At 47.2% G+C, this 25,811-nt stretch overlaps 1 protein-coding gene across 1 annotated transcript; it reads right to left on the bottom strand.

The window, feature by feature from the left end:
* Positions 1–2,220: 2,220 nt before the first annotated feature.
* On the bottom strand, positions 2,221–25,054 carry LOC140913800 (membrane-spanning 4-domains subfamily A member 15). Its single transcript, XM_073350600.1, has 7 exons — positions 25,022–25,054; positions 22,268–22,553; positions 20,833–20,949; positions 18,836–18,892; positions 6,546–6,671; positions 5,508–5,621; positions 2,221–2,628 (listed from the first exon to the last, which is right to left on the bottom strand). Exons 2-7 carry the CDS (start codon positions 22,538–22,540, stop codon positions 2,515–2,517), a joined length of 801 nt encoding a protein of 266 aa, XP_073206701.1. The 5' UTR covers positions 22,541–22,553; positions 25,022–25,054; the 3' UTR covers positions 2,221–2,514.
* Between the last annotated feature and the right edge of the window lie 757 nt (positions 25,055–25,811).

Raw genomic sequence — 25,811 nt, 5'->3', positions numbered from 1 at the left:
TCCAGGCAGCAGTGTGTGAAGCACCACAAAGATCCCTGAATGTCTGCCATTCACAGCCATCTCCTGAGTGAAGGAGAGAAAGATTAAATCCATGTTTGGCCATCATGGTCCTAGGGCTAATCACCGGGTAGAGAAGGGAGGGGGCTAGACAATACCTCATACCTCATTCAAGCCAGAGGTAGGGGGCGAATGGGATCCTGATCCTACCATTGCCTGGCATGGCCAGACTTACCTGTGGAAGAGAAGGTACATTTCCTGGCTGACTCCAGTGGGCTCCCACTTGATAGAAAACTTGGATGATTTATAGGAGGAGTTTGGTGAATGGAGGAGATATTCTCCCTAAAGGTCCTCTCCAGGCAGGGTGTCTCAGGCAGGTCCCTGTGGGACCAATTAGAACAGCACCTTGTTTCTGCTGTGGGCAGGTGGGAATACCCCTGGTATGCCAATGTGACCAGTTATTGCCGCCACCCCTGGTGGCATCCATGGTTGAAGGAGAAGGAGAGACAATGTCTCAGGGCTCCGCGTTATGCATGGAAACCAGAGGCCTTTATTGTACTGGCCTGCATCCAAAAGTGAGCACTGGGTCGATCAAAATGAGTCGTTCCAATTTTTGACTTTTTAAACATTTTATTACATAAAATACAAGCATTGAAATGAAACGTCCTGGTGAAACAGAAGATCTAAATATGATGACTTTCTAAATGAAATGTCATCAAAATTGCCATGTTTCGCTTTCAACGAATTGGCATTCAACTAATGGATAAAAGTTCCATTGGAAAATTTCTAGTCTGTGCCTTAAGTATCTCATTGAATCAATGCCCTGCCATTGCAGGGGCCTCAGGGATTGGCAGATCTCGGTCCCGCCTGGTCTTTGCCTCTGACACAATAGCTTAGTCTCCAGAGGATTGTAATACTTTGGTCTAATACAGGTTAATGACTTGCTTGTCCCATTACTGGGATCAGCACAGACCACACTGAAGGTCTCAATACAGACCACAGTACTGGTCCCATGACTTGTCTCAGTACAGAACCCAGTACTAGTCCCAGTTCAGACTCCAGTACTGGTCTTATGACTGGTCCCAGTACAGACTCCAGTACTACTCCAGTACTTTTCCCAGTATTGGTCCCAGCACTGATCCCAGAATAGATCCCATGACTGGACCCAATACAGGTCAAAGCACTGATCCCAGGACTGGTCCCAGGACTGATCCCTATATTGACCCCAGTAATGGTTCTGATTCACTCTCTGTTTTACAGCTCATGATATACTGCAGGATCAGCCGTGTTGTGTTCATAATGATCATCACCAGACTGGTCAGCAGTTCAGGATCCATGTTTCAGGCAGAGATGGCAGGCACATAGTTTACAAGGGCTGGTGAAAAATGGTGCAAAATGAAGTCAGAAGCCCATGGAATGATGGGATGGAAAGAAATACATCATGGGATGGCGAGCATGCCTCCATGATACACTGTGATCTGTTCCCAGAGGTCCCAGTGGCAGAGGGTGGTGAACTGCATAGTGGGGTAGCTACCCATGATGCAACACTCTCTGTTGCTGCAACAGCAATGACTATGGACACACTCCACCAACACAAGGAGCATTGTGTGGACGTGCAGAACCTATGTAATTAAAGTGGCTTATGATCATTGACATTCCGTAAGTCAACTTAAATGGCCTTAGGCCAGGTCTACACTATAGACCTATATCGGTATAACTACGGCACTCAAGGGTGTGAAAAATCCACAAACTTCTGAGTGATGTAGTTATATCGACCTAATCCCCCCAGATAGACAACACTGTGTCGATGAGAGAGCACCTCCCATCGACACAGCAACTGCTTCTCAGGGAGGTGGATTAACTACGCTGACAGGAGAAGTTCTCCCATCGGCATAGGAGCATCTTCCCTAAAACACTACAACGATGCAGCTCTAATGCTGTATGTGAAGACAAGCCCTTCATGCTTCAGTCACGTTCCAAAGGAAGAAAGTGTGTGAAACTTTCGGGGCCCACAACAAACAAATTAGTGCTAGTTGCAATAGTCGGTTTTGTGATGTATGCTACTAGTGAAAGGGGACTCCCTGCTCTACCATACATGTGTGGTAAGAGTTACATGTGGGTACGCATATGCCACATCTATATACTACTTGCACACACAGACACGCATGCCACATGCACACGCAGACACATATCTGTGAACAAGTGCTTTAAACTGACTCAGGATCCATTTTGAAGCTTTATTGACAAAGTTGCCAAGGGAAACTTTCAGGACCAAAGCCTCTGGGGGGGCTGAACGGTGTTGGTGAGTCATCACCTTATTTCATTCTGTGTACCATGAACTACAAATCGTGCGGCAGGTGGGATGAGTTCCCTGTGAGACGAACAATGGAGCTGGGTACTAGAACTCCCCTCAGAAAATGAAATGAGATCTATCATGCAGGACAGGGTTGGGTTTTACTTCTCAGAGGAGCTGCTGCTGGAGCCATCTCTCATAGGAGTTCCTTATGAGGCCCATTGTTAGGTCTCTTCTTTGGGGTCATAAGCCTCATTGGTGTAAGGTGGTGGAGGGGGCACTGGTGTGGAGGGAACCCCAACGTTTTCATTGGCAGCACATGGCCTGAACGCAATGGCCTGCAAAACAAAAGAGATCAGCCCTCACTAGTAACATCATTATCTTCATTCTCACCCCCACAACCATCACCTTCCTCACCCCTTCATTCTCGCTCCATCATCTTCCTCACATTCTTCATCACCACCACCTTCCTCATCCTTCCATCAACATATTTTTCAGCATTACCACCATCATCTTCCTCATCTCTCTAGTTTTTATAAGTCTCCTGTATCGACTGGCATTATCCCAGGGATGAATCTGTGCCATCATCACTAATTCCACGATCAACCCCCAATTCACTATCTGTAGGATTTTCCTTGTGGAGGTGCATGGCTCCCAGATGTCACAGAACATGACCATGGTCTTTTGCAATACTCGAGGATACAGAATCTATACTTCCTTTGGGTCCTGACTGCAGCAGGTTTGCTGTAAGGCACTTAAAGAGTTAACACGGTAGGTCTCACTATGCTACAGAGTGTCCCTTTGTGTTCCTTGCTAGGGCTGCTTGAAAATTTCCTGTCAAAAAGCTGCTTTTCAACAAAAAAAACAAAACAAAAACAGAATCCCCAAACTTTTCTGTGTAACTAAACAAAATGTTTCATGAAAAAATATCCAGTTTCCCTGGAAAAATTCAATTTTTCATAAAAAAAAGTGAATGCCCCAAAACCAAAAGATTTCAATTTGAAGATGCTGCTGCAGTGCTTCATGGGAAATGTAGTTTGGTTGCCTAGTGTCCCCATTCTTCACTATGGGTCAGGCTCATAGGCTAGACTACATTTCTCATGATGCACCATGGCCAGGGTCTCCCAGGATGCAACAACCTCCCCCCACCAAGAGGGCAGACGATGTTGCGTCATGGGACTTGTAGTCAGACCAAGGAGACTGTCATACAAAGGAGAATGGCAACATGAGGCATTCAAATTACAAACCACATTAGGCACCATGGCAACATTTCTAAATTGAAATCTTTTGATTTTGTCAAAATATTCTGGTATTTGAATTGTTGCTGAAAAAAAATAAAAAATGTCTATGGAACATTTAGACAAAAACTGTTTTTTTTCATAAATACTTAACAGTTGTCATCACAGTTTGAGAAAACATTAGCCTATCAGTGTGTGACCTACTCCCAGGTCAACAAGGGGTCAACCTCATCTCAGCTACCCCCTTCACTATGCAAAGGTGCTCAGAGAACGGACCTGAGACCTGCTGATTGGGAGGCAGCCAGCCTTTGAGAAGGTCAGATTCTACACCACCATCACAGCAGTGAGTTGACCCCAAACAAGGAGTTTTTGTTGCCTGGATTCATTTATTTTCCTGTCTGGCTAGAAACATTGTCCCTGGAGGGAACGTCCAAAGCTGTAGCTTTTGGGCGGGGAGTTTGCAGCATCATGATTCCATGGCTGGTTCTGTGCTAGCCCCAGCAGCTGCTCTAAAACAATGAGGCTGGTGATGACCCCAAAGGAGTTGTCCACCTGTCAGGTATTGCTGGAACACAAGGCACTCTGGCCATGCCATAGTCTCCTGACTTACGAGGAGAGGCTGAGGGAACTGGGCTTGTTTAGTCTGCAGAAGAGAAGAGTGAGGGGGGATTTGATAGCAGCCTTCAACTACCTGAAAGGGGGTTCCAAAGAGGATGGAACTCAGCTATTCTCAGTGGTGGCAGATGACAGATCAAGAAGCAATGGTCTCAAGTTGCAGTGGGGGAGGTCTAGGTTGGATATTAGGAAACACTATTTCACTAGGAGGATGGTGAAGCGCTGGAATGGGTTACCTAGGGAGGTGGTGGAATCTCCATCCTTAGAGGTTTTTAAGGCCCGGCTTGACAAAGCCCGGGCTGGGATGATTTAGTTGGTGATGGTCCTGCTTTGAGCAGGGGGTTGGACTAGATGACCTCCTGAGGTCCCTTCTAACCCTAATTTTCTATGATTCTATGCCCTCAATACATTGCCTCCACCAAGGGAGTAAGAGCTGGCTGTGCCAGGCGGGGAATTCCAAGCCAAGAGAATTCTCTGCTGGAGAGCTCCAGTGACTTTCAGTGGCACAAAAGAGTGTGATTGCAGCTCAGAATCTGGCCCAGTTACAGTTTCCTGGGTCCCCTCATCCCCACCTGGGAAGATGAAATGCAGCCCCACAGAAATTAAAACACTGACAATGAAGGTCAACGTGGTGGCAATGAAAACTGGGATTACTTCCCCCCATTAAAAAAAGATTCAGTAACTTGGATCGTGGTGCCAGCAGCCCAGTTAGGAACCAAGGTAAAAAGAGCCAGAAAATAGGGCTATTTTCCCTGCCAAAAATGTCATCAAAAATCTATCAACCACCAAAATATGTTGATTCAACATGGAACCATAGTGCCTCACTGGAGTTGTAGTTTGGGTGCCTTATACTTCTTTTGTCCTTTATGGGCCACGGTCACTGGCAGGACTCTATCTCCCATGAGGCTATGTGTCACAAGCACCCTTGCCCATGGTGCATCATGGGAGATGTAGTCCAGCTAGAGAACATGGCCCAGAAGGGAAAATGTGCGTACACGGCAGCTTAACTACAACTGCCATGAGGCACCCTGGCACCACTTTGAATCTAAATAGATTGGTTTTCAGGCATTCAGTGTTCTGGCAAAATAGTAACATTTTCTGGAGAAAGCAGGTGCTTTCTGCTAAAATTCTCATGTAGTCAAAACCCCAGTTTCCCATTAAAAAAACCCCATTTGACAGACTTGTCAACCAGCCCTAAATCAGGGCCTGTCACTTTCCCCCATCACTGCCTCCCTCATACACATTCAGGCCCTTCCCCAGGGACACTCCTCCCATCAGGGAGGGCGCTTCGCAGAGGTGTACATCTCCCCCTCCTTTCAACACATGCTCTGATTCACATCCCGTTTGAGAGCTGGAAGACTCACGGTGTTGGGGGTATAGCGGATGGCTTGGGATGCAAAGTACGAGGTTGAGACAGCAATGGAGAACTCCAGGATGGACAACAAGAGCAGCATACCCGTGATCCCCTTCCCAGCACTCTGGAGAGCATAAAACCACAGGGGATGCTAATTAATTTTGACTGCTAGAGGTGTAACATTGCACAAGGCTGCTGTGAGGTGCATAAAAAATCCCTCTTTTCCCACTTCGGGGGATGTAGAAATCTGGTTCTAGTTCTTCCCTCCTCCCAGGCACACAGAATTCTCCTCCTCTTTCTAACTACTCAGTAGCCCCGGTAATTGTGATGCATGGAGCCACACCACTGTCAGGAGATCATAGAATTCTGTTTTCTCCTGAGTCTACAGGGATATACGCCCCTGAGACGCTCCCCGGGTTGGCCAGCCAGGATTTTGTAGCATGGAGGCAGTGTTGTCTAGTGCATAGAGCACTGGATTAGGATTAAGAAAATCTAGGCCTGTTGGGTGACGCTGGGCATGTCGTTTCATCTCCCTGTGCCTTAATTTCCCCATCTGTGTGAAGTGGGGATTAAACAAAGTAAAACAGGTATTTGGGTCCAATCCTGCTACTGATGAAGTCAACAGGAGTTATTATTATTATTAATTTGTATGTTGATAGTGGCTGGAAACCCCAGTCATGGACTAGGACCCTACTGTGCTAGGTGCTGCAGAAAACACAGAACAAAAGCATGGTCCTTGCCTGGTTTTTGACTTTGACAGGAATTTTGACACTGGCTTTATCAAGAGCAGAACCAAGCACGTTAAGAGCAAACTTTTGTCAATTTTTCCCCAGATCAAAGGTCTGGAGCTGAACACATGGACAGTTTCTACCGTGGAGTCAAGGACTTAGGACAATTCCAGCTACCTGATATTTTAAAAACACACCTGTTAGGGATGGTCCAGGTAGACATAACACAGCCTCAGCAGAGGGTGATGGACTGGATGACCTCTTGAGGTCCCTTCCAGCCTTATACTTCTATAATTCTATGGCAGAATCTGGCCACTTACCAACCAACGATATTCCTCATCCTTGTGGTCATGTGACGTATTCAAAATCAGCTCCGTTAGGAAGAGAATTATCCCAATGGATGAGAAGATGGCACTAGTGTTGTTCATTCCCCGGCTGCTTTTCACCTGAGAGAGACGTGCAGAGGGTCAGGTTGTGTGTAGGCAGAAAACAGGTTTGGTTATCATAGAATCATAAAAGTTTAGGGTTGGAAGAGACCTCAGGAGGCCATCTAGTCCAACCCCCTGCTCTAAGCAGGACCAGCCCCAACTAAATCATCCCAACCAGGGCTTTGTCAAGATGGGCCTTAAAAACCTTTAAGGATGGAGATTCCACCATCTTTCTAGGTAACCCATTCCAGTGCTTCACCACCCTCCTATGAAATAGTATTTCCTAACATCCAACCTAGACCTTTCCCACTGCAATTTGAGACTACTGCTCCTTGTTCTGTCATCTGCCACCACTGAGAACAGCCTAGCTCCATCCTCTTTGGAACCCCCATTGCAGGCAGTTGAAGGCAGCTATCAAATCCCCTCTCACTCTTCTCTTCTGCAGACTAAACAGGCCCAGTTCCCTCAGCCTTTCCTCGTAAGTCATGTGCCCCAGCCCCCCCGATCATTTTCGTCGCCCTCCGCTTTGTGCCCTCTCTCCAATTTGTCCACATCCTTTCTGTAGTGGGGGGCCCAAAACTGGATGCAATGCTCCAGATGTGGCCTCACCAGTGCTGAATAGAGGGGAATAATCACTTCCCTCGATCTGCTGGCAATGCTCCTACTAATGCAGCCCAATATTCTGTTAGCTGTCTTGGCAACAAGGGCACACTGCTGACTCATATCCAGCTTCTCATCCACTTTAATCCCCAGGTCCTTTTCTGCAGAACTGCTGCTTAGCCAGTCAGTCCCCAGCCTGTAGCAGTGCATGGGATTCTTCCTTCCTAAGTGCAGGACTCTGCACTTGTCCTTCTTGAACCTCATCAGATTTCTTTTGGCCCAATCCTCTAATTTGTCTGGGTCACTCTGTATCCTATCCCTACCCTCCAGTGTATCTACCTCTCTTCCCAGTTTAGTGTCACCTGTGAACTTGCTGTGGGTGCAATCCATCCAATCAACCAGATCATTAATAAAGATGTTGAACAAAACCAGCCCCAGGACCAACCCCTGGGGCACTCAGCTTGATACTGGCTGCCAACTAGACATTGATCCGTTGATCACTACCTGTTGAGCCTGACAATCTAGCCAGCTTTCTATCCACCTTATAGTCCATTCATCCAATCCATACTTTTTTAACTTGCTGGCAAGAATACTGTGGGAGACCGTAACAAAAGCTTTGCTAAAGTCAAGATATATCATGTCCACTGCTTTCCCCATATCCACAGAGCCAGTTATCTCATCATAGAAGGCAATCAGGTTGGTCAGGCATGACTTGCCCTTGGTGAATCCATGTTGACTGTTCCTGATCACATTTCTCTCCTCTAAGTGCTTCAAAATCATTTCCTTGAGGACCTGCTCCATGATTTTTCCAGGGACTGAGGTGAATCTGACTGGCCTGTAGTTCCCAGGATCCTCCTTCTTCCCTTTTTTAAAGATGGGCACCAGATTAGCCTTTTTCCAGTTGTCCGGGACTTCCCCTGATTGCCATGAGTTTTCAAAGATAATGGCTAATGGCTCTGCAATCACATCAGCCAATTTCCTCAGTACCCTCGGATGCATTAGACCTGGACCCATGGAGTTGTACATGTCCAGTTTTTCTAAATAGTCCTTAATCTGTTCTTTCACCACTGAGGGCTGCTCACCTCCTCCCCTTACTGTGTTGCCGAAGACAGAAGTGTGGGAATTGACCTTGTCTGTGAAGACCGAGGCAAAAAAAGCATTGAGTACTTCAGCTTTTTCCACATCATCTGTCACTAGGTTGCTTCCTCCATTCATTAAGGGTCCCACACTTTCCCTGACCTTTTTCTGGTTGCTAACATACCTATAGAAACCCTTCTTGTTATCCTTCACATCCCTCTCTAGCTGCAACTCCAGTTGTGTTGTGGCCTTCCTGATTACTACAGACCAGTCAGCCTCACCTCAATCCCTGGAAAAATCATGGAGCAGGTCCTCAAGAAATCAATTCTGAAGCACTTAGAGGAGAGGAAAGTGATCAGGAACAGCTAGCATGGATTCACCAAGGCCAAGTCATGCCTAACTAATCTAATTGCCTTCTATGATGAGATAACTGGCTCTGTGGATGAGGGGAAAGCGGTGGACGTGTTGTTCCTTGACTTTAGCAAAGCTTTTGATATGGTCTCCCACAGTATTCTTTCCAGCAAGTTAAAGAAGTATGGGCTGGATGAATGGACTATAAGGTGGATAGAAAGCTGGCTAGATAGTCGGGCTCAACGGATAGGGATCAATGGCTCCATGTCTAGTTGGCAGCAGGTATCAAGTGGAGTGCCCCAAGGATTGGTCCTGGGGCCAGTTTTGTTCAATATCTTCATTAATGATCTGGAGGATGGCGTGGACTGCACCCTGTGTCCAGTTTTGGGCCCCACACTACAAGAAGGATGTGGAAAAATTGGAAAGCATCCAGCGGAGGTCAACAAAAATGATTAGGGGACTGGTGCACATGACATATGAAGAGAGGCTGAGGAACTGGGATTGTCTAGTCTGCAGAAGAGAAGAATGAGGGGGGATTTGATAGCTGCTTTCAAGTACCTGAAAGGGGGTTCCAAAGAGGATGGATCTAGACTGTTCTCAGTGGTAGCAGATGACAGAACAAGGAGTAATTGTCTCAAGTTGCAGTGGGGGAGGTTTAGGTTGGATATTAGAAAAAACTTTTTCACTAGGAGGGTGGTGAAGCACTTGAATGCATTACCTAGGGAGGTGGTGGAATCGCCTTCCTTTGAGGTTTTTAAGGTCAGGCCTGACAAAGCCCTGGCTGGGATGATTAAGTTGGGGATTGGTCCTGCTTTGAACAGGGGGTTGGACTAGATGACTTCCTGAGGTCCCTTCCAATCCTGATATTCTATGATTACACCCCTTGCATGATTGACCAGTATCTTTATACTCCTCCCTAGTCATCTGTCCAAGTTTCCACTTCTTGTAAGCTTCCTTTTTGTGTTTAAGATCACCGAAGATTTCACTGTTAAGCCAAGCTGGTTGCCTGCCATATTTGCTATTCTTTCTGCACATCGGGATGGTTTGTTCCTGTGTCCCCAATAAGGCTTCTTTAAAATACAGCCAGCTTTCCTGGACTCCTTGCCCCCTCATATTAGCCTCCCAGGGGATCCTGCCCATCAGTTCCTTAAGGGAGTCAAAGTCTGCTTTTCTGAAGTCCAGTGTCCATGTTTTGCTATTCTCCTTTCTTCCTTTTGTGAGGATCCTGAACTCGACCATCTCATGGTCACTGCTGCCCAGGTTGCCACCCACGTCTACTTCCCCAACCAATTCTTCCCTGTTTGTAAGCAGCAGGTCAAGATGAGAATGGCCCCTGGTTGGTTCCTCCAGTAGTTGCACCAGGAAGTTGTACCCAACACTCTCCAAAAACTTCCTGGATTGTCTGTGAACTGCTGTATTGCTCTCCCAGCAGATGTCAGGGTGATTGAAGTCCCACATAAGAACCAGCTCACCTATATGTTCTGGGAATACGTCTATACTCATGTTTTTGGAAGAACTTATTTGCAGAGTTACTTTTTTCCTGTCAGATAAAATTGTGTTACAAGCTAAAAATGTAATTTTAAACCTAATGGATGTTGGTTGGAAGCTGAATAAATCTGAAAAACATTGGCTAAGCAGAGCACTAGTAATTGCTAAAAGCATGTCAATCCAAAAAGTGACCAACAATTGAAGACTGGAACATAGATATCATAAGCATGGCCACCATGGAAAGGACTTGTGTTCTGTAACAGACATACCCAAGAACAAGTCTCAGAGATATGGGATGCTTTTCTGGAAATATCTGAATAATCCCCTATTTAATGAATGCCCGCACTCCTGCTTTCCCCTTCTCTCTACCCTCTTCCTTCCCTCCCCAACTCTATTCCCCTCCTCTGAACTTTGCTTCTATTCTTTAGGATAACTTAATATTTTTGCTGTAGCTAGTTGGATTTTTACAAACAAATTTTGTCTGTAAATTGTGTAATAGAAATAATTGACTCATAGTTTAACCATTCATATTATATACATAATTAAATGTTTCATATATAGCTAAGGTTAGGTAGCAAATGGTTAATATAGTATAAGTAGTTTAAATACAGTTTGTTTTTTCTCTATATATATTTTGAAAAAATTTAATACAAATTTAATAGACCAATATAAGAACCCGCTTCAGTCCTTCTCCTTCCCCCCACCTCTCCCTCCCACAGTTTCAATAAGGGACCAACAGCCCTCTTACACTAAGCCTCACTCCCCCGATGTTGGGACTGGACAACAGGGGATGCTTCACCCAATAATTGCCCTGTTCTGTTCATTTCCTGTGAGGATCTCGCACTGGCCACTGTCAGCAGACAGGATACTGGGCTAGATGGGCCAATATGACCGTTCTTATGGTCTTATGTTATGGCAGCGAGGACTGAGAATGGCACCCATAGAGAACAGCCAAGCTGTTCTACTGGCATTTTCTCTTCAGCCAATAAAGACAACCCTCCTACCCCCCCCACGAAAGACTAGAACTTTCATGATGAAAAAGCCCGATTCTTCTTGGGGCACTGGGAACTGGATTTGGGGCTTTGCATCTCTCAGTGACCAGCTGGTGACAACACATGACTCCTGTCTGATATCTCATGGCTGACCGGAAGGTGGCTGGAAGTCTCAGTTGGAGTAACTGGCTCCATTGTTGGCTGTGTGTCACCCCCAAGGAGCTCAGCCAGGTTCCCGGAGCTCTGTACGCTGGCTGCTCAGGGAGAGGCACTGTCCCTGGGAGGGAGGCAAACCATGGGCAGACTCAGGGTCTGCCGGGGAACCAAGATGGAGAGAGGAGACAGTGACAGGGGGTGGATGGCAAGTAGGCTGCTTGGAGGAGGGGCAGTGTCTGAGAGAAAGGAGGGAAAGGGCAGAGTCAAATGATTGACAAGTGATAGCCTGGGAAGAAGAGCTAGCCTGACCAATAAGAAGTGTGATGCCTGCCCCTGGGAGCACAGTGGGAGGGGGGAAGCCATTTTGGAGGGGTCTGGAGCCAGCCACAGAAAGGGCAGGACTGGCTGTGTGGGGAGGTGGTGAGTCCATTCCTTCATGCAGGGTTCCCCCTGAGAACTGGCCTCTGGGCACCTGGAAGCAAAATCCCTCAGCTAGGCCCTTTCCCTCTTCAAGGTGACTCCCAGTTTATGGAGTTTTGTTGGGAAAACTCTCCCCACCCCCGACAGCCCTTCAGCTCCCCAGGTACAATCAGCCACCGCATGGCACCGCGGCTCTGGCTGCTAGCTCAGGGCTGCCTGCCTGCTGTGAGAGTGTCTGAGTGCTTGGGTGGGAGATTGAAGTTTGGAATTTAGTAGAGTTATTATAATCTGCACCTTGAGCCCTGCACCCTTTGGTGGGGAGGCGAAATACTAGCACCAGAAGCAGCCTGACTCCTGCACGAAGAAGATGGCTGTCTTGAATATACTGTATATGTTTATGTTATTTCTTGGGAGTCTCCAACTATCTGGCAAGTAAGTTGAGGTTACTTTGTGGTTAGAATTTCTCTTCCAAGCTGCCCTGGAAAGAGTGAGGGCGGTGGGAGCACTGCCAAATAAATACATATGGGAAGGAAATAAGGAAGTTACATCTTGCTGAGCTGGAGGAGGTTCCAGAAGAACCCAGGCCTGTGCCTCAAAACCCATAGAAGAGGTAACCAGGTGAACAGGGTACTACATGCAAAAAACAGGCCAAGACCTGACTGGGCTGGAATGCTGATCTATACACTCACTCTTGGAGGTGGTCCCAGCAGACCTGGGGTGAGGCGCACTGGTGAGGTGGTTTGGGGCTAATGTTGCACTGTCCATAGGCAAGTCATGCTAGGAAAGGGTAGAGTTCTTGTCTGCCTCTAGTAGCTGAGCCACAGAAGGGTTTTAAGGCTGCTGCTGCATCCATTTAAGGCTCCCCATCTGCTTGCTCAAGTAGTAGAGACTTTTCCTTCTAAGGTTCCCAAGTTGCTGAAGGTTCCCAAGTTCTAAGCCCTGTGGCTGGTTTAACAGTCACTTACACATGCTGTGTATGTTCCAGGGTAAACAGTGAGTTTGATTTTTCTGTCGTAGGTCTTCTTATAAGCAATAAATTCAATTAAAAATGAGATTTCACAGTTTATGTAATTTTGGGAGTTCAAGGAACTGCCTGAATTTTCAGGCTTCATACAAACCAAGCCTATGACACTTTGGACGTTCACGTCTCATGACCACAGCAATAAACCATAGCAGTTGGCTACTGCAGCCCTTAGTCACCTCTGAAGCCTACCAATAGCTAGCTAATATATTCCTAGGAATGGCTCATTGTTATCAGAGTACGGTTCATAGGGTGAATTATGCAATGTGTCTTTCTACTTAGAAAAAAACTGTTCCTACTATGCAGAGAAAAGAAAATAGCAGGTAAAAGGTAAGAGGCAGAGCTGGTTGAAATTTTCAAAATTTCATTGAAATCGTGATTTTTTGGGGGGGGGGTGTGTGAAAAAATTTCTACATTTTTCATTTTTCATTCATTCCCCTATTTTTTGATCTGCCTTTAGGTCTCAATTCAGGAAAGCACTTAAAAACATACTTAATTTTTAGTACATCCTTAAGTCTCACAGATACTTAGCCCTGGTCTACACTATGAGTTTAGGTCAAATTTAGCAGCGTTAGATCGATTTAACCCTGCACCTGTCCACACGACAAAACCATTTTTGTCGACATAAAGGGCTCTTAAAATCGATTTCTGTACTCCTCCCCGGCGAGGGGAGTAGCACTAAAATTGACCTCTCTGGGTCGAATTTGGGGTAGTGTGGACCCAATTCAACGGTATTGGCCTCCGGGAGCTATCCCAGAGTGCTCCATTGTGACCACTCTAGACAGCACTTTCAACTCAGATGCACTAGCCAGGTAGACAGGAAAAGCACTGCGAACTTCTGATTTTCATTTCCTGTTTGGCCAGCGTGGCGAGCTCATCATGCAGTCCCAGAATCGCAAAAGAGCTCCAGCATGGATCGAACGGGAGGTACTGGAGCTGATAGCTGTATGAGGAGAGGAATCCGTGCTATCAGAACTCCGTTCCAAAACACAAAATGCCAAAATATTTGAAAAAATCTCCCAGGGCATGAAGGACAGGGACTATAACAGGGACCCACAGCAGTGCCGTGTGAAACTTAAGGAGCTGAGGCAAGCCTACCAAAAAACCAAAGAGGCAAACGGCTGCTCCAGGTTAGACCCTCAGACATGCTGCTTCTATGATGAGCTGCATGCAATTCTAGGGGTGTCCCTACCACTACCCTACCCTTGTATGTGGACTCCTGCCATGTGGGAGTCTCATGCAACAGGGATGAGGATTTTGGGGAGGAGGAAGATGATGAGGAGGCGGAAGATGAAACCATTCTCCCCGATAGCCAGGAACTGTTTATCACCCTGGAGCCAATACCCTCCCAACCTGGGCTCACAGAGCATGAAGCCGGAGAAGGCACCTCTGGTGAGTGTACCTTTATAAATATAATACATGGTTTAAAAGCAAGCGTATTTAATGATTAATTTGCCCTGAAGACTTGGGATGCGGCCAGTACAGCTACTGGGAAAGTCTGTTTATGTGTCTGGGGATGGAGCAGAAATCCTCCAGGGACATCTCCCTGAAGCTCTCCTGGAGGTACTCCAAAGGCTTTGCAAAAGGTTTCTGGGGAGGGAAGCCTTATTCCATCCTCCATGGTAGGACACTTTACCACACCAGGCCTATAGCACATAGTCTAGAATCATTGCATAACAAAGCATGGTCCCGGTATTTGCTGGCATTCAAACAACATCCGTTCTTTATCTCTCTGTGTTATCCTCAGGAGAGTGATATCATTCATGGACACCTGGTTGAAATAGGGGAATTTTATTAAGGGGACATTCAGAGGTGGCCATTCCTGCTGAGCTGTTTGCCTGTGGCTGAAAAGAAGTCACTCCTGCTGTTAGCCACGTGGTGGGAGGAGGGGTGAAATGATCATCCCAGAGAATTGGGTGTGTGTGGGGGTTTAGTTGGGTTTGTGCTGCACATTAACCCGAAAACCACAGCCCCTCCTTTTAAATGGCCAACCCATTTTAAATGGCCAACCAAACGGGTGCTTGCTATGGGAAATGAGGGCGCTGCTGTTTGAAACCATTCTCACATATTATGAAGGTTGAAGAAGCCAAAAGACTGTGGCTTATCATGGCTGCTGCAAGCCAAATTCTGTTGCCCAGCCCTGCGTTTGTGATCTCTCACACCAAACCGGCAGGCCCTCAATACAAGAGGCAAGCACATGTGCTGTTATGTTAACAGCTTGGTTCACTGTGAAAGAGTCTACGCATTGTTCTCTAAAATGTGTCTTTTTAAATACTACTCTCCCTTTTTTTTCCTCCCAAAGCTGCAAATGTTTCAACACTCCCCCTATCATCTCCATTGCAGAGGCTAATGCAGATAAGAAGGCGAAGAAAACGCACTTGTGATGAAATGTTCTCTGAGCTCATGCAGTCCCCCTGCACTGAAAGAGCTCAGCAGAATGTGTGGAGGCAAACAATGGCAGAGTCCAGGAAAGCAGGAAATGAACATGAGGACAGGCGGGATGAGCAAGAGGAGAGGTGGCCGCAGCATGATGAGAGGAGGCAGGATGCAATGCTGAGGCTACTGGAGGATCAAACTGATATGCTCTGGTGTATGGTTGAGCTGCAGGAAAGGCAGCAGGAGCACAGCCTGCCGCTGTAGCCCCTGTGTAACCGCCTGCCCTCCTCCCCAAGTTCCATAGCCTCCTCACCCAGATGCCCAAGAATGCGGGGGGTCGGGGGGGGACCTCTGGGTACCCAACCACTCCACCCCAGAGGACTGCCCAAGCAACAGAAGGCTGGCATTCAATAAGTTTTGAAGTGCAGTGTGGGTTTGTCCTTTCCTCCTCTCCTCCTCCCCCACCCCACCCGGTGCTTCCCTCCTCCCCCACCCCTCCCGGGCTACCTTGGCAGTTATCCCCCTATTTGTGTGACAAATTAATAAAGAATGCATGATTTTGAAACAACAATGACTTTATTGCCTCTGCAAGCGGTGATCGAAGGGGGGGAGGTCAGTTGGCTTACAGGGGAGTAGAGTGAAGCAAGGGGGCGGGTTTTCATCAAGGAGAAACAAACAGAACTGTCACACCGTAGCCTGGCCCGTCATGAAACTGGCTTTCAAAGCTTCTCTGATGTGCAGCATGCCCTTCTGTGCTCTTCTAACTGCCCCGATGTCTGGCTGCGCGTAATCAGCGGCCAGGCGATTTGCCTCAACCTCCCACCCGCCATAAACATCTCCCCCTTACTCTCACAGATATTGTGGAGCACACAGCAAGCAGTAATAACAATGGGAATATTGGTTTTGCTGAGGTCTAACCGCATCAGTAAACTGCACCAGTGCACTTTTAAAGGTCCAAATGTACATTCTACCACCGTTCTGCACTTGCTCAGCCCATAGTTGAACTTCTCCTTACTACTGTCCAGGCTGCCTGTGTATGGCTTCATGAGCCATGGCATTAAGGGGTAGGCTGGGTCCCCAAGGTTAACTACAGGCATTTTAACATCTGCAACGGTTATTTTCTGGTCTGGGAAGTAAGTCCCTTCCTGCAGCTGTTGAAACAGACCAGAGTACCTGAAGATGCGAGCATCATGTACGTTTCCCGGCCATCCCATGTTGATGTCGGTGAAAAGTCCCTTGTGATCCACCAGTGCTTGCAGCACCATCGAAAAGTACCTCTTGCGTTCTGGCTGCCAAGGTGTTCAGGTCCCAAGATAGCGATATGCGTTCCGTGTATTGCCCCACCACATTTAGGGAATCCCATTGCAGCAAAGCCATCCACTATGATCTGCACATTTCCCAGAGTCACTACCCTTGATAGCAGCAGCTCAGTGATTGCGTTGGCTACTTGGATCACAGCAGCCCCCACAGTAGATTTGCCCACTCCAAATTGATTCCCGACAGATCGGTAGCTGTCTGGCGTTGCAAGCTTCCATAGTGCTATTGCCACTTGCTTGTGAACTGTGAGGGATGCTCTCATCTTGATATTCTTGCACTTCAGGGCAGGGGAAAGCAAGTCACAAAGTTCCATGAAAGTGCCCTTATGCATGCAAAAGTTTCGCAGCCACTGGGAATCATCCCAGACCTGCAAAACTATGCCGTCCCACCAGTCTGTCCTCGTTTCATGAGCCTGCCCCATTGCCACCAGGATGTCCAAATTGCTGGGGCCCGTACTTTGAGAGAAGTCTGTGTCCATGTCCTCATCACTCTCATCACCACGCTGCCGTCACCTCCTCGCCTGCTTTTGCAGGTTCTGGTTCTGCATATACTGCAGGATAATGCACGAGGTGTTTACAATGCTCATAACTGCTGCGGAGATCTGAGCGGGCTCCATGCTTGCCGTGGTATGGCGTCTGCAGGAGAGCAGACTTGCAGCGGAAGCGATGGCTGACGACGGATGCCACGAGAATAGATATTTATAGAGAATGACGAGAGGACCTGCGAGGTGGATTCATGAGACCAGGAGAGCAGAGTTCATAGAATATCAGGGTTGGAAGGGACCCCAGAAGGTCATCTAGTCCAACCCCCTGCTCAAAGGAGGACCAATTCCCAGTTAAATCATCCCAGCCAGGGCTTTGTCAAGCCTGACCTTAAAAAACCTCTAAGGAAGGAGATTCTACCACCTCCCTAGGTAACGCATTCCAGTGTTTCACCACAGTTGCAGCAGAAGTGGTGGAGAACGACGGTTAGCACCACACACGTTTCCCAAGGAAGAACACATGTACCCGGGTGCCCATGACAGACAACATGGAGAAATTAGCTATTGAGATAATAGCAGCAGAGCAGAGTTGCAGCAGAAGAGGTGGATGATGATGGTTAGCAGGTCTACTGCACCGTCTGCTGCCAGCAGCACCAGAACACAACAGTGGCAGTGTTGGTGAGCTAAGCTGACCGGGCTGCACGCTTGCCATGGTATGGCGTCTGCAGGAGAGCAGAGGTGCAGCAGAAGCGGTGGATGATGATGGTTTGCAGTCCTACTGCATCATCTGCTGAAAGCAGCATGGTGTCCGCACGGAAAAAAAGGCGCGAAATGATTGTCTGCCGTTGCTTTCACGGAGGGAGGGGCAACTGACGACATGTACCCAAAACCACCCACGACAATGTTTTTGCCCCATCAGGCATTGGGAGCTTAACCCAGAATTCCAATGGGTGGCAGAGACTACGGGAACTGTGGGATAGCTACCTACAGTGCAATGCTCCGGAAGTCGACGCTAGCCATGGTCCTGTGGACGCACTCCGTTGACTTAATGTGCTTAGTGTGGACACATACAATCAACTGTATAAAATCGCTTCTATAAAAATCGACGTCTATAAATTCGACCTAATTTCGTAGTGTAGACATACCCTTAGTGCTTTGCTCAGTAGGGGCCTAGCTGGAAGTCCGCTTCTTTTCACTATTTTGAATATATTTCTGGTTACTTTAATTCTTCTAACTTCCCTTTTTCAGCCTCCCTGGACACTTTGTCTTTCTTTTGCTCCCTGGTAGCCTGGCTGAAAAGTTTGCAGCTTTTCTTTCTATTGGACTCCTTTCTATTGGGCTCTTAATTGAGGTTTATGTGTCAGTAGAAAAATTGAAGGTGGTTGTTGAGCCACAAGCTGCTGCTACAGATACAGCAGGCAGACAGCAGGGAGCCGTTTAAAGTATCCCCATTTCTCTTCCAGCTCCCTATTTGTCATAGAATCATAGAATATCAGGGTTGGAAGGGACCTCAGGAGGTCATCTAGTCCAACCCCCTGCTCAAAGCAGGACCAACCCCAACTAAATCATCCCAGCCAGGGCTTTGTCAAGTCTGACCTTAAAAATCTCTAAGGAAGGAGATTCCACGACCTCCCTAGGTAACCCATTCCAGTGCTTCACCACCCTGTCTCTTCTGTCTTCCTCTCCAATACAAGTTCCAACAAAAATTGGTCCTGTAAACGATATTACCTCCCCCACCTTCTCCCTCTCCAACATTCCTTCTCCATGTTCTTGATCAAGCACTCTGCTCTTTCCCATCAGCCACTCTTCCTGGATAGTGCCCTGGGCGAAGCAGAGCTAAACTCTGAGAATCATCCGCCCCCTCCTGTTAGGAAAGGGATGGGAACATTCTCTAGAAACTCACCAGACAGATGTTGCCACGATTCTCAGCTACAACCGAGAGGGATCCAGAAATGATGAACTGCCCGGGAAAGAGAAAACCATCATTCACACTTACAAGAAAGATCTCTCCTCTGAGACAGGCTCTATGTGATGGAAGCAAAGGGAAAGAATGACACTTCTCTCAGCAGGGGCAGTCATAATAATTATACCTCGTGCTTAGAGAGCACTTTCCATCTAATAATGCTGCCATCCAGGTTCACTTCAATCTAATCAGTTAAGGTGACACCCATACCATAATCTTTCCCCCCAGATTCTCTCCTCCTTCTGAGTTCTTGCTCCTTTTTGACAACTGAGCTTGCTCTTCTCCCCATAAATAGAGCAATGACTGGATGGTCCTGAGAAGAGCTCAGGAAGTCACCAGGTTCCTCACCCCACCTTCCATCCAATGCAGCTGTGCCATCCTCTGCCTATGTCTCCACCTATGGAAGTTGTATAGTACTCCCATCACCATGGGATTGGAGTACCTCTACATTTCAAGACTGACCTGTAGTGGGGACACAGGCTGGGGGTTGCTCTCAGGTCCCCCAGCCCCCTGCTCAGGGCAGATGGAGGATCTGGGGCTCCCCACAGTGTCCTGGGCTCCCTGGGCCACTCTTACCACATGGCTTGGCTCTGGCTTCCAGCCTGGCTGATGGGTGGGGCTTTGGGGGAAGAGGAGGACCAGGGGGCAGGGCCACACGGAGGGTGGGGCTTCTGCATGTGTCCTACTTTTGCCTTTTGAAAAACTGGTCACCTTACCTGTCCTCCAGCCTCCCAGTTGTGCTAACATGCCTCAATCCAGACCTGCAGTGCCTCCTGCTGTCACCTCCATACTCTGCTGTCTGTGGTGAAGCAGTTACCAATTTCACTTAAGAGTTGAATAGTCCCTTGGTTGGAAGGTGACAGCAGATTTGCCCTTTTTGCTCATCAGGCAATGTTCCTCGCCTCCACCCCCGATTCAGGGTAGATAAAACCCTAACAAGGCCCAGTTCAGCCAGGGGAATTGCAAAGGGACAGAGACCTGAGCCTTGACCTCAGCCTAGTAAGCTAGAGATGCTCAGACAGTGACCTCACAAAGGCTTGGGCCTTGACAACAGCCCAGTAGGCAGAAGTGCTGAGCCAGTGACTTCACAGGTGTCTGAGTGCCAACGTCGGCCCTGGAGAGGGGCTAAGGCAGGGACTTCACAGCATCTTGGCCCTTAACACCAGCCCAACAAGACAGTTTTGGTGAAGAGGGTGAGCAGATTTTCAAAACGAGAAGCCAGGACAAGGTAAGATAGCAGGGATTGTGAGAGTGGTAGTTGGTGGAAGGCTCCTGTCTTTCAAGCACATGTAGGTGGGTTTTACTGGGGGACTAAGGTGGCACATGGGGAAGGTTTTTAGAAGCCTATTCCGGGGCACTGCATGATACAGATTAATGCAGATTGAGGAGTCTGGTGGCACCTTAAAGACTAACAGATTTATTTGAGCATAAGCTTTCGTGGGTAAAAAAACCCACTTCTTCAGATGTATGGAGTGAAAATTACAGATGCAGGCATAAATATACTGACACATGTAGAGAAGGGAGTTACCTTACAAGTGGAGAACCAGTGCTGACAGGGCCAATTCGATCAGGGTGGATGTGGTCCACTCCCAATAATTGATGAAGAGGTGTCAACACCAAGAGAGGGAAAATAGCTTTTTTTGTGAGCCAGCCACTCCCAGTCCCTGTTCAAGCCCAAATTAATAGTGTTAAATTTGCAAATGAATTGAAGCTCTGCAGTTTCTCTTTGAAGTCTGTTTTTGAAGTTTTTTTGTTGAAGTATGGCTACTTTTAAATCTGTTATAGAATGTCCAAGGAGATTGAAGTGTTCTCCTACTGGCTTTTGTATGTTCCTGATGTCTGATTTGTGTCCATTTAGAGCTTTAATAATATACAATTATTATTTATCCATGTGGTCATGCCATCATTTCATAAAAGCATTAAATTATTCTACTCACAAAAATTCCTTCGCAGAACGGGTACCCAACGATGCCAGAGACAGCAATGTATTTAATGAAAATTGTAGAGACACCTCCAAAGCCGATGTGTATCAGCCCAATCAAGATCTGGATGGCCTGTGGGAAGAGAATGGGGAAGTAAGAGGAGCCAATTTCCCCCCATCTTGGGGATGAGCAGAGCACCCTGTCCTGAACAGAGCTGATTAGAGCTCCATCCTGTGAGAAATTCTGATCTTTAGACTGTTGTTTTAATCTGAAATCTGAAAATTTTCAGTTTGGAAAATGTTAAACATTTCATTTCAGTTTGTCAAACCGTTGCCCTTTAGGAGTTGTAGTTGGGGTCCCATTCTCTTCTATGGGCTAGACTTCCTACATGGACTACATCTCACATGCAGAATCATGGGACTCTCATGGCATACCATGGTGGTTCAGTAAAAGAGACGACCGCAGTGCAGCTGGGAAGGCGTAGTTTGGAATAGGGAGCCAGTCCTATTGGGAAGAATCACCTCAACTTCCTTGAGGCATCGTAGCAGCTCACGTGGGTGCAGTTTAATGTCAAACTGACTTGAGAGGAAACAGTTCAGTTTGACAAATTGAGGTAGTTTGATTTGGGAAGACCCAACCCAAAACCAAAATATTTTGTTTTGATTTTTCCAATGGAAATCTTTGATTTTTGTGGAAACTACATTTCCCATTGAAAAAATGTCAACCTCCCCGCGCTCCCCTCTTCCCCCTAATGGTCCCCTCAGCAGGAAGGTTCTCTGGGCTGTGATATACAGGAGGTCAGTGGTCCCTTTTGGACTTCAAATCTATTAATGGATTTGCTTATTTATTTACATAATTGTAAATAAACAACCAATCATTGGCTTATCCATGTAGACTGATGAATAGAAGTTGCAGGTTGGTTGTTTTCACTAGCAGCGCAAGGGTGAATGGAATCAGCTCTGCACTGCAGTAACTAGGAGTGGGACTCTGGGTTTGAACTGCTTCTTCTCAGACCAGATCCTCGGCCGGAGTGAATTAGCACAATGAAGCTACATTGATTTACACCAGTTTAATAGCCATCCCCACCTCCCAAAGATGGGGCTGTTTTGTTCCATTAGTTCCAGAAATAGCTGGTTTATAATCCTTTCCCCCTGTTTCTCCTTTGCTTGATTAATCCTCATTTCTCCCTGTTTGGGCAGCTAGGAGGATTCAGTGCCCCTGGAACTCTGGGTGTATTTCCATCCACCACCCCCTACAAAGCAATGAAGTCTCAGGAAGAGGCCTGATGGTACCAGCTTCTTGGCATCCTTCCCATAAAGCTGTTGGTTAAAGTAAAAAAGAAAAGGGTGGAATCTGGAGTTTGCTCATGCTTAGGCCTTCAGCCACTGTTCAGGCCCTTCGGTATTGAAATGACTCATCCTCATGGACTGGGAGCAAAGATCACACTTACCCCTAGGGTCTTGGGCTGTGCTTTGAGGAATATCTCCATCATCCCTACGTTTCTTAGCTGTGCGATCTGTTCAGCGGGACACCTGGGGTACGTTGACCCAAGAGGTTGGTTCCCAAGTTGGTTCATGACTGTGAACTGCTGAGGCCCACATTGCACCATCCCAGGAGTCTGGGAAATGACACTTAATCCCCCCTGGCCTTGGTGGATGACACCAGCGCTGTTTGGGGGCATGAACACAAGCACCCCATCGGCCATGCTTCCTGGTGCTGCCATGATGGCGAAGATGCTGCAGAAAAGAGAGATTAGCCCAGATTAAGCCATATGTAATAACACTAGTCCCAAAATTAGCCCCTGGGCCATGCTGAGTAGGAATCTTCGTTACCTATTGCTCAACCCCCTTTGAGTCCCTGCCATGATTTTGTCCTTCTCCTGGAGCTATAATTGGAGCACGAGCAACACCTTAAAGCTCAGGGTTGAGATTCCGAAAGCTGACTCAAGGATTCAGCCACACAACTCCCATTAATTTCAATGGGGTTTGTGTGGCAAAACAGTCTCGTTGGCTTTTAAAATCTCAGCCAAGGAGCTCAAGTGTCTCCATTCCACCCCTCCTTTTCCAGGTGCTTTTAACTTTCTGGATCATTCAGTTTTTGGGATGGAATTTTCCAGAGCTGTGTAACTGATTATCCTAGGGTTGATAGAGGGTGAAATTAACTCGGGTTCTTTGGCACAGAGGCTCTAGTGTTGCTCCCATTGAAGCGAAGGAAACATTCCCGTTAACTTCAAAGGCATGGGATCAGACCCGAAAGCATTTACAAAAGAGCTGGCCAAAAATTTTCCATCAAAACTGTTTTTTGCTGGAAAATTGGGTTTTTCATTAAGTGGATATTTGTATGTGTGGAAAGGGTCTCCTTTGCACAGAACTTCACGTTTGCATAAAAAAACTGAAAGCTCTAAACTGAAAACATTACAATTCAGCTATACTGCTGTGGTGCCTCATGGGATATGTAGTTCAGTTGCCGCATATCCCCATACTCCTCTGCAGGCTGAGCTCCTTGGCTGGACTACATCCCCCATCATGTGCTATGGACTCCCATGATGCACTGTGTCCATTTCCAGGAGGAAGGACCATGGTGCACCATAGGAGATGTCTGACCAGGATTCCTGGGCTACAGAGCGAAAGGGGGGCAATGAGGCAAGGAATGACCACTCCTATGAGTCAGCATTTCCAAATGAAAATATTTTGGTATTCAGATTTCCACTGAAAATTGAATTTTTCTCTGGAAAAAAATGAAATTTTGAACCGGCTCTAGTAAACAGCACAAAGGCTTATTAATAATCTCCCAACACTCCAAAAGAAATATGGCTGCAGAGGGTTATATGTGTATTTCCTAGTTTGCGAGACATTTACAGGTGCACCCGCATGGCAATGTACAGCACTAACCCCATAAGGGGCCAGTCTTCACAATGCTCCCAGCTGCTGCTAGGTTTGGCTTGTTAAGAGGCTCCAGATATTTTTTAAGTGTTAACAAGCACTGGAAAGCAGGTTGTGGTCACGATCTATAAGTGGGGAGATGATTTCTAAGGAGAGAGAGCTCTTTCATTTGGCAGACAAAGGCATAACAAGATGTAGTGGCTAGCTGCTGGAGCTACATACATTCAGTTTAGTGCAAGCAGGAATTAAGAGGCTTGATGCTGAAATCCCTGGGGGGGAAGTTCTTTGGCCTCTGTTACAGAGGAGATCAGACTAGATGACCATAATGATTCCTTCAGGCCCTGAAAGCTCTCAATCTAAATGCGGTTCTAACCTATGTGGGTAGTAAGGAGAAAGGAAAGGCTAAAGGGCCATGGGAATAGTCAGGACTGTCTCTTCCTTCCCAGAGATTCTATTCTCTCCAACCTGTGCAACCCCCTTTTGTCCAATTTCTGTTTCCCTTTCACGGTCCAGGCCAGAGTACTTTGTTCCTTGGCTGGGGGATTTTGTGGGCAGGGCTGGCTCCAGGCACCAGTGGTCCAAGCAGGCGCTTGCGGCGGCAGTTAGAAAGGGGCTGCAGTGTTTCCGTGGTGGCAGCCATTCGGCGGCAGCCCCTCTGTCCCGCCGGCTGCGGCGGCAATTCGGCGGCAGCTTCTCTGTCCCGCCGGCCGCAGCGGCAAATCGACGGCAGCTTGTCCCTTTTGTCGTCTGCAGCGGCAGTTTTTTTCACTGTTGGAGTCAGCAAAAACTGTAGAGCCGGCCCTGGTTGTGGGGGTGGGAAGGCGGCCGATTGACACCACGTTTGCCAGAGGCACCTCCCTTTGGAAGCACCAAGTGCTCACCCCAGAGCCAACTGTTATTAGACAGGAGACATCACAGACCGTGTCAAGACCATCCCAATCTCTGAACCTTGCCCCTTTTACCCACTGGCTAGCGCCACGTAGTGGAGAGCAGCTGATTCATGAAAAGCTTTGGGTGAATGCAAGCAAGTTGTGTCACTGCTCCATCCTTCTGTATGAACATTTTCTAGAGGTCTGAGATGTGCCGCTTGCTGTCACAGGAGCATATGCCTTTGAGCCACAAATTTCTCCTCCTCTCCTCTCTCCCCTGCTTGTCAGGTAATGGGATCTGCTGCTCTTTAAATTCTGACCTTTTTTCCCCTCAACTCTAGAAGCATAAATTACAAGGGTCCTTGTCAGGGTGTCCCCACAGCCTCCCCCAGTATGGCCCCCAACACCCAATTTTAACCGTCACCCTAAGAATGTTTGCGCTGATGAACTTACTCTGTTTTCGCTGCAGCTACTGTCCTCCTTCCAGCTGTGGGCAACTCCCAGAGTCATCGGGAAATTCTGACAGGCTCATGCAAAAGGGATTTTAATAGCATCAGACTTTGAATCCTGCCCTGCCTGTTATGCTTAGCTCCTCCCTGTCTCTCTGCCTTGTTTTATTGCAGGACTCCAAAGTCCTCTTCCCCTTTGGATGTTTTTTCTTCATCCCGCTCAGAGTCCCTCTTGTGCCTTTTCCCCACCCTAATCACCATCCCTTCTGGCTCAGAACACATGGGGCTCCCGGTAGGAGCCCACCAACATTGTCCTTTGGCCACTAGGGGCACTACAGAATGAAATGAGACCCTTCCTTTTCCTCTTTGTCTAGAGGGAACTGCCACAAAAGTAATGAGGGTTGGCTGGACATTTTCTGATCAAAACTTTTCATCAGGAAAATCTGGTTTTTGACTAAACAAAAATGTTACGAGGAAGCTCCGGCTTTCCCCAAAATTGGTTGATGTTTCAGAGGAAAGCTGAACAGCCTGAAAAAACATTTATGTCCATAAAACTGAAATTTTTTCAGTTTTTTGAAGAAAACTAGGAATTTCCCACGGAAAATTATGATGTAAATGACATTTTTGTTTTAATGAAATTTTCTATGGGAAAAAAGCCCATTTTCCAAACAGCTCTAATAAGTGCTTTTGGGATTTACCGAGTGGTTTTCATCTCCAAGGCGCTCTCTCTCTCTCCTTCTGTAGCATCCCCAGGACAGCAACTAAGCATCTTAAACATTTAGGAACTTCTTATT

This window comes from Lepidochelys kempii, chromosome 6 (genome assembly GCF_965140285.1).
Source record: "Lepidochelys kempii isolate rLepKem1 chromosome 6, rLepKem1.hap1, whole genome shotgun sequence".
NCBI lineage: Eukaryota > Metazoa > Chordata > Testudines > Cheloniidae > Lepidochelys > Lepidochelys kempii.
Note: the sequence above shows the minus strand (reverse complement) of the source record. Positions and strands in the feature narration are given on the sequence as shown.